At 52.5% G+C, this 12200-nt stretch overlaps 1 protein-coding gene across 1 annotated transcript in view; it reads right to left on the reverse strand.

Annotated features, from left to right (window-relative positions):
- The window catches only part of TRABD2B (TraB domain containing 2B), a 190083-nt gene that overhangs the window by 15601 nt on the left and 162282 nt on the right, over positions 1-12200 (reverse strand). The window contains exon 4 of the mRNA XM_016199303.2: positions 9665-9839. Coding sequence (XP_016054789.2) covers positions 9665-9839 — 175 coding nt within the window. The remainder of the gene's footprint in view (positions 1-9664; positions 9840-12200) is intronic.

Consider the following 12200-nt stretch of genomic DNA (forward strand, 5'->3'; position numbering starts at 1 on the left):
CAATTGCCATCCCCTCCTTCTCTAAGCCACATTTGCCTTCACTCCTTCCCTCCAGGACAGGGAGAACGGCGTCCCTCCTGTCCCTCCCTTGCATGAGGCTGCTTCTTGCACAGCTCCAGGAGGCACCCTTCCTGTGCAAGCTGTGCCCAGGACCGTACCATGCAAGCCATTCACTCCAGAGCCCATGTTCCCATCACCTTCTCTGGGGCTTGGTTTCAAAGGACCACAAGACACCATTCTGTCCTGGTCCATCTTCCTCTCACTGCTCCCTGTCTGTCCTCTTGGGGGGGGAGCCCTCTTTTTCCTGCCCAATAAATATGGGGACCCCTGGGAATCTCATCCATGATTCTCTTTTCTTTTCACTCTACGCACAGTCTGTAGACAAATCATCCACCATATGGTTTCAATTACCATACAATGTTGACCTCTGCAACTGCAGCCCCAGCTCAGACCTGTCCGTCCAATGGCCTGTTGGACATCTGCACCTAACATCCCCTAGAGCCTACAAAATCCAGCTCAGCCTCTCCTCCTAGGATGTGTCTCAGCTGAGCTCTGCTATTCGAGTCAGATGGGCCCTGTCTTGACTCTCTTCTCTCCCTCTTCATCCTCATGCATTCAGTCATCAGAATCCCCCTGGTTTTACCTCCTGACCACGCTTAACTCTGGCCCAGGTCACCATCACCTGCTGAAGTCATTGCCGACACCATCCGCCCTTGTCCCCTCCAGGTCGCCCTCTTCACAGCTGGTGAATGATCTTCCCACACCTGAGCTGCCTCTGCCAGAGTATGGCCCCCATAAGCCTCTTTTCAAAGACAGGGAACACGCCCGATTCATCTTTGACCCAGGGTTGAGCCCAAGTCTGGCCCACAGTGGCAGCTTCATGATCGTTGAATGAATGAGTGACAAAACCTGCTATTCCATATCCTTTCCATGATCTCATCCAATCCCTAGGGGATCCGAGCTCATGATCCCCTCCCCTTGTAGCCCTGGCCTACCCTTTGGTGTTGCTCATGCAGATTCCACCAATCCCAAGAGCTTGGCTCTTGGACCTGCCTCAGAGTCAGGGCCCAGTGCTGCTTGTCCCCAGGGGCTGGCAGACAGGGCCTAGGCTTGCCTCCAAGATCAGAAATCCTGAAACCGGCACCACACCCATCCTGGAACCTGCAGGAAGGTGTGGAAAGTTTCCAAAGGGGCCGCAGGTGTTGGGGTTTAGCCTGCGTGTCTTGCCCAGGCTCCCGGGGTCTCCTGGCCACTGCTCAGCAGCTCCTTCCAGTACTGACAGCTGTGCTCTGGCCAGCTCTCTGCAGGAAGGCACGTTCCATTTCATCTGCTGAGGCCTCGTGGATGAGGGAAGGAGAAAAGAGAGGGAGGACAGTGGGGGATGGGGCACACAGAGCCACAGGGACAGAGTGGGTGAGACACACAGAGAGGCAGGGAGAGGAGAGATATTCACAGGGAGACAGGGAGCTCCAGGATGGAGAAAGACAGCGGAGAGGAGGAGAGGGGGGCCAGACGCCGGCAACAGGAGACATACAGAGACACAGAGACAATGGTAGAGAGAAAAGGCAAAAGAGACACACCTAGACAAAGAGAGTAAAACAGAGAAAGGGTCAAGGATGATACAATGAGATACAAAGAGACAGAGACAGAGAAAAGGAGAGAAAAGGTGAAAGAGGAGAGAGGAGAGAGAAAGAAACCCTGAAATGGAAACAAGTGACATGGTGAAGGAGAGACTAATTCACTGAGCACATCAGGGATGGCTTCCTGGAGGAGGAGCCAATGTAGCCAGGACTCCCAGGATGGGTGGGATTCAGAGAGAGATGCAAAGAGCAAGGGCCTGGAGGAAGATTATAGGTCTTGAGAATGGTGGGACTGGTATGGTGTCACCTCCCCTGACCCTGCAAGCCAGACTGCCACTCCAAGGGCATTTATACACAAACAGGGAAGGTGTCCTGCTCTGAGCAAGTACGCCCCCACCATATTTTAGTGCAGAGAAAAGGGCTCCTCTTCTTCTGGGCCCTAGCAGGCCTGTGTCAGGGCCCAGTGAGCAGAGCACAGGCTGGGAACAGCCCAACAGCCCCTCCGACACAGAAAGGCGGGGTGGGACAGAGAGAAGAATCCTATCCTGTGGTTAGGACAGAAAACCTGGCTCAACAGCCATCTGGCTGTGTGACCTGAGGCAGCTTCCTTGCCTGCTCTGTGCCACAGTTTCCCCAAATGGTCCAGAGGTCCTCCCACCTCTATGTAATTTCATCACCTGATGACCCAAGCACAAACTACTACTTAGTGAGCCTCCTGGGTACATGAGGCTTTTCCAACATTGTTTCATTTCATTCTCACAGTTTATGAGGAAACTGGAGCTCAGTGAGGGGACAGCACTTGCCCAGGTCACACAGCTGGTAAAAGGGGAAGATATGTCCTCACTCACCACATGTCCCTGTACGCCCACTCCGAAGTACTGGCGGCTGCAAGGGATCCTGAGTTCATGTTTTAGGGGCAGGAAACTGTCAGAAACATGTGTACCTTCCAAGGTTCACCAGATAGGAGGGAAAGCGTGTGAGTGCTCAGCAAGAAGAACCTGCCAATTAACAGGGTAATTTCAAGACAGTGTTGGGGGGCCGTGTGCAGGGGAGGAGGGGAGGACCAGATGTTCCCACAAAAGCTCTAAAGTAACACGGGCTCCCCTCGGCCAGCACACATGTTTTCTCTCCCGTGAGTCTGCTGGGTTTCTAGTTTTCTCCTCCTGGAAGAGGGATCCCAAGCCCATATTTATGTTCCGTCTGAAATTAATGCAAGGGAAACTTTCAAATGCTAATCTAGCTGCCAGGAGCAGCAGCCGGATGTGAAGGGACAGGGGTGTTTGTTTTTGTGAGGAAGTGTGACAGGAGGGCTGCATGGAGGGACCAGGGGAAGGACGGGCACTTGGGGGTCCTGAGGGGGCTTCTCATCTAGCTGAGCTTCCTTGCTCCTTCTCTGTGGGCCAGCCCAGGGCAGGGTGTGGGCCTGGACTGAGAGGACGTGTCTTGCACCCAGTCTTGTGCCAGTACCTCCGACACATGTCCCCACCTCAGAGGCAATAACAGATTAGAGAGGAAACAGGCAGCATGCACCATGCAGTGAGGGAGGGACTCCAGGGGCTACATGGCTGAAGGGGAAGGGGCGGGACTCAGACTAGGGGGTCAGTGAGGAGGAGCCTCAGGTGAGTCAACAGAAAGGAAGAAGGAAAGGCCTTCCCGACATAGGATATGGCACGTGCATGGGCACAAAAGGGAAGAAGAGCACGGTGTGTGCTGGCCACCAACAGTGGTTCTGGGTTGTTGGAATAGAAAGTGAAAGGGGAGGTGGGTAATGGTGAGGGTTGGGGCAGGAAGTATGAGTGGTGGCATTTGGAATAGAGGCAGGATAAGACTAAGGGGGCAGGTTTCAGCTGGACCCAAAGAACACTCCCCCAGGCAACTGTCCAGTTCTGTAAGGGAGTGAGTGTCTCATCTCTGGAGGTGTGCAAGCAGAGGATCAATGAGTGCTTGTCAGGCCTGTGCAGAGGAGATTCAGACAACCTACAGGGAGCTGGGCCTGGATGGGTGAAACCCAATTCTGACCCCTTTACTGTCTGCTCCTCTCTGAAGGCTGCTAGAACTCAGGACATTACAACCGAAAGAGTCTCAAGACTTCAGCTGGTCAGTGTAGCTCTGCCCTTAATGATGCAAAGATGGACACGAATATTGAGAAAAACAACCCCATCTGCCATTTTCCCAGCACTTAGATTATACCAAACACTTTGATTTATTTTCTCACTTGAACTCACAACAGTCCTGCTTAGGCCAGCAGACTGGCCCAGTGTCACGCAGGCAGAAAGGGCAGAGATGGGGTTTGCGCCCCCAGAGTGTGTCCATCTAAAGGGCACTTCTTGGAGACAGCCGCCGAAACGGGCTCCCTGAGCACAAGGCAGTCTCCCTCTTGGGGCTGGAGCTGCTTCTGGGCTTTTGACACCTGTCTGATAGTTGCCCAGACTGGGGGTTCCCTTCAAGACCTCTCCTAATTGTATACTTCCTCTTAAAAGTATGACCCCCCAAGCCTACCCTCCAAGCCAGCACTCCTGGTTGCTTTAAAATCCCCAAGTTAGAGCCTTTCATTTCCTTTGGACCAAATCCCCTTTCAATCAGCATTTAGTTTAGCGGTGAGGACACAGGCCCTGGGGGTTTTGACCAGCCTGAGCCCTGAGGGCTGGAGCCAGCACTATTCTCTCCTGTCTCCACAGCCCCTTACTGGGACCTCCCATATGTAAGGCATGTGCCAGGTCCTGAGAACCCTGAGATGGGTCAATCAGGGTACCTAAGATGGCTCCAGACCCAGGCAATGGCTGTGCAAAGTGATTTGAGGTGGCATGGGTGCTGTGGGGAGAGTCCGAGACAGAGCCTGTGATGGGTTCTGTGACCTGCAGGGGGCAGTGCCTACCCCAGGGCTCCCATGGCGTGGTAACACTGCAACAGCCAGAGGCTCCCTTTCTAGAATCACAGCAGCCAGGACCCCAGGAGAGCTCCCTGTTGGACAACACCTTGGGCAGGCATGGGGCCTACCCGTTCCTGAGCCTCACTGTCACTTGGATCTGAGACCCAGTTCTTGGGTCACAGAGCATGTCTGCTCCTCCCTGGCATGGCCCTGCTTTCTCCTGTATGGGTCCTGTCCCTGGAGGAATGTGGACTCTGAGGGGCCGGGACCTTGAAATAATAATGACAACACAAGAGCTCATTTGCAGAGTGATGGTGCTGCCCCAGGCCCTGATGCCAGCCCATGGCCCTCAGGCTCACTTTGCAGAGAGGGAATCTGTAGCTGAGAGAAGCTAGACGGCCCAGGCTAAGTGCTGGGTTTCCAACTCAGGCAGCCTGGCTCTGAAGCCCATGCTCTTAATCTGGGACTCATTCTCCTCCTGCCTTCTCCCCACGGGCCAGCTAGAGCCTGGACCTACAGCTGACATTCCGTACACCCTTGCTCAGCGATGGAGCAGCCCTGGAGCTGCAGCCTGGGATGAGGGCCTCCATTCTTCTAGACTCTCCCTGTTCCAGAGGGCAGGGTTGGCTCCTGTTAGGGACAAATTAGCAGATGGGATGTTCCTCTGGCTAACTGGATGCTCTGAACAGGAACAGTGACTCTGGCCAAGGACTGCAGCCCAGAGCAGGCGTGCCAGCTGCCAGATGTGTGCATGGTGGGGCAGCAGAGTCCCTTGAAGCACGGTCGGAAATTCTGAAACACTTCCGGACACGGTGGCCTTGTACTCCAGTGCTGGGGTGTGGCCGGCCATGGGCGTGTGCCCAGGAGGAGAAAGCAGCTGGACGTGTGCCGCCCGTTTGTCAGGCCTTTTGTTTCTAAGGTTGAAAAGGCCCTTCATGGGCTGTGGCCACTCTTTTGTGCCCAATCATAAGCTCCGAGGGGCTTCTTTCTGCTCTTGAGGCCACGAGTGGAGAACAGGGCAGGGAGGGAGTGGGTGTGAGTCTTGTCCTGAGGACTATAGGATGATGAGAGAAATCAGAAGTAGCTGGACCTGCATCCAGAAAATTTCAACTAGTCTCACCTCCTCCAGGAAGCCTTCTGTCACTTACTCTGCCCCTTTTCAGTGCCATCACTCAAATCTCTGCCAGGTATGCATGGAATTGCCGACTGTTGGGGCTGGAAGGGATGTTAGCCCTCACCCTGTCTAAGCCCCTCTCCATGCAGCTGAGGGAGGAGCGTCTCTGCAAAGGCAACATGGAAGGTCAGAGAATGCAACGGGTGTCCACAACACCAGCCTGCTTCCCCTGCCTGCCCCTAAGTCCTTGACTTCGCCCTGACCTTACCCTCCTTTCTTCCTTCCCACTGATTCCCTCCTTACCATCTGCTGCCTCCCCTTCCTAACCCTCCCCCCTTGCTTAGCACTAAACACCCTCCCGCAGCCTCTGACTGCACGGCGGGACCAACGGCGGTACCTGGGACCCTATTTCTAGTTGGTTCTGAGGGTTTTCATTTGTCAATCCAGTCTTACCTTCCGAAGGGCAGGTATGAAATTGCTGAACCCTTGGGTTTCCCACTGGGGCGCAGGGGATGTGGGTTCCAGTCCAGTTTTTGCTGTGGGTAACATAGGGCAGGGGGCACTTCTACTCATGGGCCTCAGAGTGAGCAGGTTCGTCTGCTCATTCATTCATTCATTCATTCATTCATTCATTCATTCATTCGTTCATTCATTCAAGGGGATACTGAGGGCCTCCTCAGCGCTTAGGGAGGGGCAGCCTGGACTGCAAGATGATGGTGTGCGGGGCACGAACCGGGCTGTGATGGGGATCCTGCGGGCCTGTGGGAGCCCAGAAAGGAGGTCATGGAAAGCCAGGACGGGGACAGGAAGGGCATTCCCACTAGAACAGAGGGCCCAAGCAGTAGCTGGATGAGTTTTTTAGGGAGACTGGCCATCAGGAGGAATAACCTAGTCAGTGTTGACCATCATTTCCTTCCAGTTCAAAGATTCTTTTCCTTCCCATCTGCACCTTGATTTACCCAACTGCCAAATGGAAAAACAAATACCATCCTATCTTGTTCCAAGGGGAATTGAGGACCTGGAGGTCATGTGTGCTGATGGGTCTGGGTATTCTTAGGCAGGGTGGTGCCCACTCTTGGGAGCAACTGCTGCTGTTATTAATAAAAAAGATGTGTCCCTGGAAGTGGGTCTTCCAGCCCAGTCATACTGTCCCAGGTGATGCCAGTGGCGTCCCTTTGAGCCTTGCCCCAATTACAGATTCATAAACAAATAAATAAAGTGGTTGCTGGTTTAAGCTTAAAAAAAAAATGTTAAAGGTGTTTGGTACGTTGGATTCAATCTTTCCCTCCTCTTAAGTCTCCGTCTTCACTACCAAGGGGCCTCTGTGCCCCAGCCCTATAGGCATGTTCCTGAGTGTGGGTCTGTGGCACTTCTGCTGGGGTGAATGAGATCCTGGCACCAGCCTGGAGGCTGGGTGTGCTGGCTGTGCGGGTGCTCGGGGTAACAGCTACAGCTCCTCTGTTTCTCGCGCTCGTACAGCCTGCCTGTTACCCTGCTTTCTGCCTGGACCTCTGCTTCTTGCGGGGGCAAGTGGCAGTAGCCCTACTTGGAGGAATTTCCAGATCCTGAAGGCTCTTAGCTCCACACTCCTCCCAAGGAATCTAAGAGGGATTGAAGCAAGCTATGCCAGAATGTTCGAATGCTATGGTGATAACGTTGGGATATCAGAATCACAAGGTCCTGAAACAACAGGATGCGAGGGTCAAAGGGCTTGGCAATGTCAGAAGTTAGAATTATTTTCAGATTATAGTTCATGAGGGTTGTAGAATATGTGATAGATAATCTGTGGTAACCTCTGGCTCTCAGACTTTGAAATGAATGACCCTAGAGGTCTCCCCTTGAGTCTGGCTATGTCTCCAGCCCAGCTCTGCCAGTTCCTATTTACTCTATTCCAGGCTGCAGGATGGTTGAACAACATATCCCGAGAAAGCCCCAGTTCTCTGGAGTGAGGGACAAAATTGTCATAATCTTCTAGTGCCTGGGACTGAGAACCCCCCGAGGCCTGGGGTCTAAGAGATGCCATGTGACTGAATGGAATGAACTTGATTTGGGGTGATTTGGTCCAGGATGTCTTTCCAGAACATTCCTAAGTGCTGGCAATTCTGAGGAGGTTTATGCCTGCCCTGGAGCAGTTCATTGGCAGTGGGATGTTCACTGAGCAGGGCGCACTAGGATAGGATCACGAAGCGGCCTGGAGGGCAGCATCCACACTTATATCCTGTTTGGTCAGCGCTGCTGTAGGAAATCTTACAACCTGCGTCTGAGATGACTGCAGGTCCGTGGGCCCTCACTGCCAGTCAGCACTCTCTGTGTTCCTAGCGGACACAGCAGGTACATGGCAGGCATGTGCCCTAATCCTGATCACAGCGGATATCACTAATCAATCAGGACCTCATCTCTGCCGAGCTCTGATGCGGTATTATCACCCCTTGTACCATCCCACTCCAGGCAGCCACTACCAATCTACCACTACCAGCCCAGGATATGAAATATATCTAACTTCTGGTCCATGTCAGTTCTTGTGGCCAGTCTCTCTTGAATTTAGGTCAAATGTTCTCTTCACACCAAGAACCCTCCCGCCTTCCCCCTCTTTCTCCGCAGATGCCTTCACATTTTACTCTACAGAGTGGAACTCCTGTTAGAAGCCATCGCTGAGAACTCTCTCGCCTTCCCACCACCAAATTACACGCCTGCTGGCCTCCTCCCTCCTTCCCTTGGATTACAAGTGAGAAGGTGCCCTCTCCCACCCAAGGCCACACCCTCTGCCTGAGCTCCGGTCACGCCCCTGCCTGCCTTCTCAGATCCCTGGGCCAGTAATTTGTTCCCACTGTCTCCTGTATCATTCTTCCTCTCTAGTCTTTCCATTATGTTTTAAGCATGCTCAAGTCTCTCCTATCTGTAGAAAAAGTGGGTGGAATAATACAGTTACTAACTTTTTATTTTGCTAAGGGCTTAAAAGCCCCATTTGTCTTATATCACCACCATTTTTAGAAAAGGATATTGAACTTCAAACACAGTAGATAAAAGATCATTTCAGACTAAAAGATAAGCCAGTGAATTGCATAAAATTAGCTAATAAAAAAATTATTGCCTTGTATTTATTTTTCTCAGTTATTTGTAGATCAGAGGAAACCCAAAAACCTACCTAAGATCTTTGGGGGCCCTTCAGAGTCAGCTTGTCCACCTGGCATGATGCTGGCAGTCGGGATCAGGCCTCCCCTCCCCTGGGACTGGCTTACTTCTCCATGGCAGTGGCCTGGTTCATTCCAGAAAGCTGGTTAGCACACTGGTCACAGCTACCTCCTGGAGAGGCAGGGCTTCCATTCAGGCCCCCAGATGTCACCCAGGCCTGCTCAGAGCTTTCACACATGTCTGTACCCCTACTGTCCCTGAGCCTGCTGAAGAGTTGTTCTGCTGGCCTCCAGAAAAGGCCCAACAGCACCTCGAAGCAGAAACATCACAGACACCAGGAGAGTATTCTTTTGTGAGCTGCACCAGCTAAAAACGCAACCTCCCCACAAAATCGTCAACACTTCTGGAAGTATACAGCAAGGGTACCATGTAGAGGAGAAATGGCCAGGACTCATACGCAAGAGGCCAGGGCTCCAAGGTCTGCCTGCATGGCCTTGGGGAAGCCATTCAGTCTCTTGAGGCCTTGGCTTTCATCTGGAAAATGTGTGCATTAAAACTCATCTTGCCATATTACTGTGAAGATCAAAGGTAATGTAATCCAAGAGGCTGGCACATAGTAGGGGTTTTATTATAAGGATCCCTCCACCCTGGTGGAGAGCTTTAACCCTGTTATCTAAAATGAGTGTATTCAGCATAATCTGGTGAGGTGGGCACATTATCCCCATTTCACAGAGGAGAGGCTGAGGCCCCTGGGGGCGAGAGGCTTTCCCAGGCTCACTTAGCTGACAGTGGTAGAGCCATGTTTTATACCTGGCATCCTGACTCCAAAGCTCTGACTCTTTGCCCCAAATCCCCCTGTGGAGCAGAACAGAGGAGGGGCCAGTCTGCCATAAGCACTGGAAAGGCTTTAGCAAATCTCCTGGCTCTTAGGAATTCTGCAAACAATCCCTTTCCCACTCCGGTCCAAACCTGCTCCGAAGGCAAAGAAGCAGATCTTGTCCTCATTCTCCTGAAGAAGCGCCATGACCCTCTTCCCCATCCGCTCGTTTCTCTTGTAGATGAGCTCCTGGCGGAAGTAGCTGTCGATCTCCTGGGCTGTCACCTGCTCATGCGGCGGGAGCGTGGTGTTGATAAAGTTGGGCAGCTGTAAAGGTAAGACAGAGGCTGCCTTCAGTTCTGTCTGAGCAACGTGGGCCTCACAAACACACACGGTCCAGGTGGGTGAGCAACATACCTTTCTTATGTCCCTACCGTGGGATATGTTTTGTATATGCTTTTTCATCATATTCCAGTTTCATAAATGAAGAAAGCAAGAGTGGAAAGGTCCAGAGACATGTGCAAAGCACACACCTAGCAAAGAGGCCAAGCCAGGAGGAGAGCCCGGGACGGCTGCACTCCCGCATGCACCCCTCCTGTGTCTCTGCCTTGTTGGACTGCAGCTGCCAGACACGGAGGTCCTGGGAGGCGGGGCAGAGCTCAGCTGCTTCACTGCTCTCACCAGCAGCCTGGCATGGGCACGCAGACAGAATTCTGTTCGAGCAGGTGTGCAGAGTCAGCTGAGCCGCCTGCTGTAGCAGGAAGGCCATGGGGTGTGGGCTCAGGCTGACCTGGGCTTTAGGCCCTGTTCTGACACTGTGTGACTTTGGCTAAGTTACTTAACTTTTCTGAGCCTCAGTTTCCTCATCTGTAAGACGGGGCTGACAATATTTTGTGAGAGTTACATGAGATGATGAGTGCTGTCATGAGCTGCTTTCAGTCCACTCTACCTACAGAGATGAGAGCAGGGGTCTTAGCCTTTGCTTTTCCCAACGCCTGAGCGCTGGTTGGCCACCATCCACTGCGACCACTATCTCTCCATCCCCAGCTCCACCACTTCTCAGGACATAACCCAAACCCCTCCATCTTTCTTAGAAACTTCAGCTTCAAGACTATAGCCTCCTCCCGTTTAGCAACCTGGCCTGGAACTGCCCAGATTTCTCAGGCCTGGGCCCACTGTCCACCCCCAGCCATGTGACCTGGGTCAACATCATTGACATGTTCTTGAACTAGGCAGAGAGCAACTTGAGCTCAGAAGCAGAGCCTTTATCAATGCCTGTAACAGAATAGGTGTCCCATAAAGGTTTCTGAAACCTTGAACATGAAGTTGTGCTGTCTTTCCTCACCACACTGCCTCCTCCTGCGTTCTTCCATTCCCAGATAGTGTCTCTCCACCTGGGTGGTGGGTCCAGGGGTCCTACACCATGCCCTGCAACACGCTGGTGCGGCCTCAGAGGAAGCCATGGCCATGGAGGAAAGAGAACAGGCTCTTTCCTTCCCCACATCTGTCAGTGTCATCCCAACCTCCAAGCTCCTGCTCTCAGCATGTCTTCCTCCGAATGTTCTTCCCTTTCTCTGTCTCCACCAACCCAGGCCTAAAGCACAGGACATGCGGCCCAGCTGACTGATGGACTAGCTGGTTGGAGAGTCTGGCATGAGGAGACTAATTTCCTGCAGGTTTTAGCCCTCAGAAGAGTCATGTGGCCCAGCCACATGGCTTCTAGAGCCACTGATGAGTTGTCAACACTCTTTCTGAGGAAAATGAAGGCGTCAACGGAGGCTGAACCCTGAGGGACTTGGAGAAGGCCGGACATCTGTCTCTGATCTCTGCGGGCCAGGGACCAGTGTGTTCCAGGGTAAGAGGGGAGGGGCTGCTCTGCCTGAAAGGCCTGATGGGCTGTTCTAGGATGAACAGGACAATGATATGGCTGGTGTCTCCTGTAGAGTTGTATGTAGCAGCCATGCTGGTGCCTGACAGGGCCAGCACAGAGTTGGTGCCCAGGGCCTTTTTGGCAAATGGATACATGAAGAAATGGAGTTCTTACTCCCTCTGCAACCATGGAAGGGATGATCGGCAGCCCTGACACCACAGGCCACACTTGGCCATGAGAAAGGCAATCCTGTAGGCCTCCGAGTGGAGGGGGAACACAGAAAGCTAAGACTCAGAGGGGTTATTTCTGGAAACATAACCCTCACAGGCTTCTCTTCCTTCCTTGAACATGGGAAAGAATGTAAAACAATGTTGTACCAACAAATAAATATTTGTTCACTCAGTGAATGAATGGATGAATGAATGAGCTGAGAGGCAGTAGAGTTATGGTGGTAAGAATGTGGGTCCTGAGGTCAAGCAGCCAGGGCGACAGCTGGAATCCCTCCTTCACCATTTACCAGCTGGGTGGTCTCTACAACCAAGTGACTTGGCCTCTCTAGACTCAGTTTAGAAATTGGTAACATGAGGGTAATATATTTATTGTCCACACTCAGACACTTTTGAGAGTGAAAGCTCATATATAATTAAGAGTCAGAATAATTAACAGGTGTGGGGCAGTCTACCTTAACCTTGAACCTGGAATTTCCTGGACAAACCCAGACACATATTCACCCTGTTAGGTGCCTCCTCTGGCTCCCCAATCCCTTGGTACCCCTCTCAAAGCTCGGACCCCGCAGTATTCTCATTTGCAAGTCTGAC

This window comes from Miniopterus natalensis, chromosome 9 (assembly GCF_054644295.1).
Source record: "Miniopterus natalensis isolate mMinNat1 chromosome 9, mMinNat1.hap1, whole genome shotgun sequence".
In the NCBI taxonomy this organism is placed as follows: Eukaryota; Metazoa; Chordata; class Mammalia; order Chiroptera; family Miniopteridae; genus Miniopterus; species Miniopterus natalensis.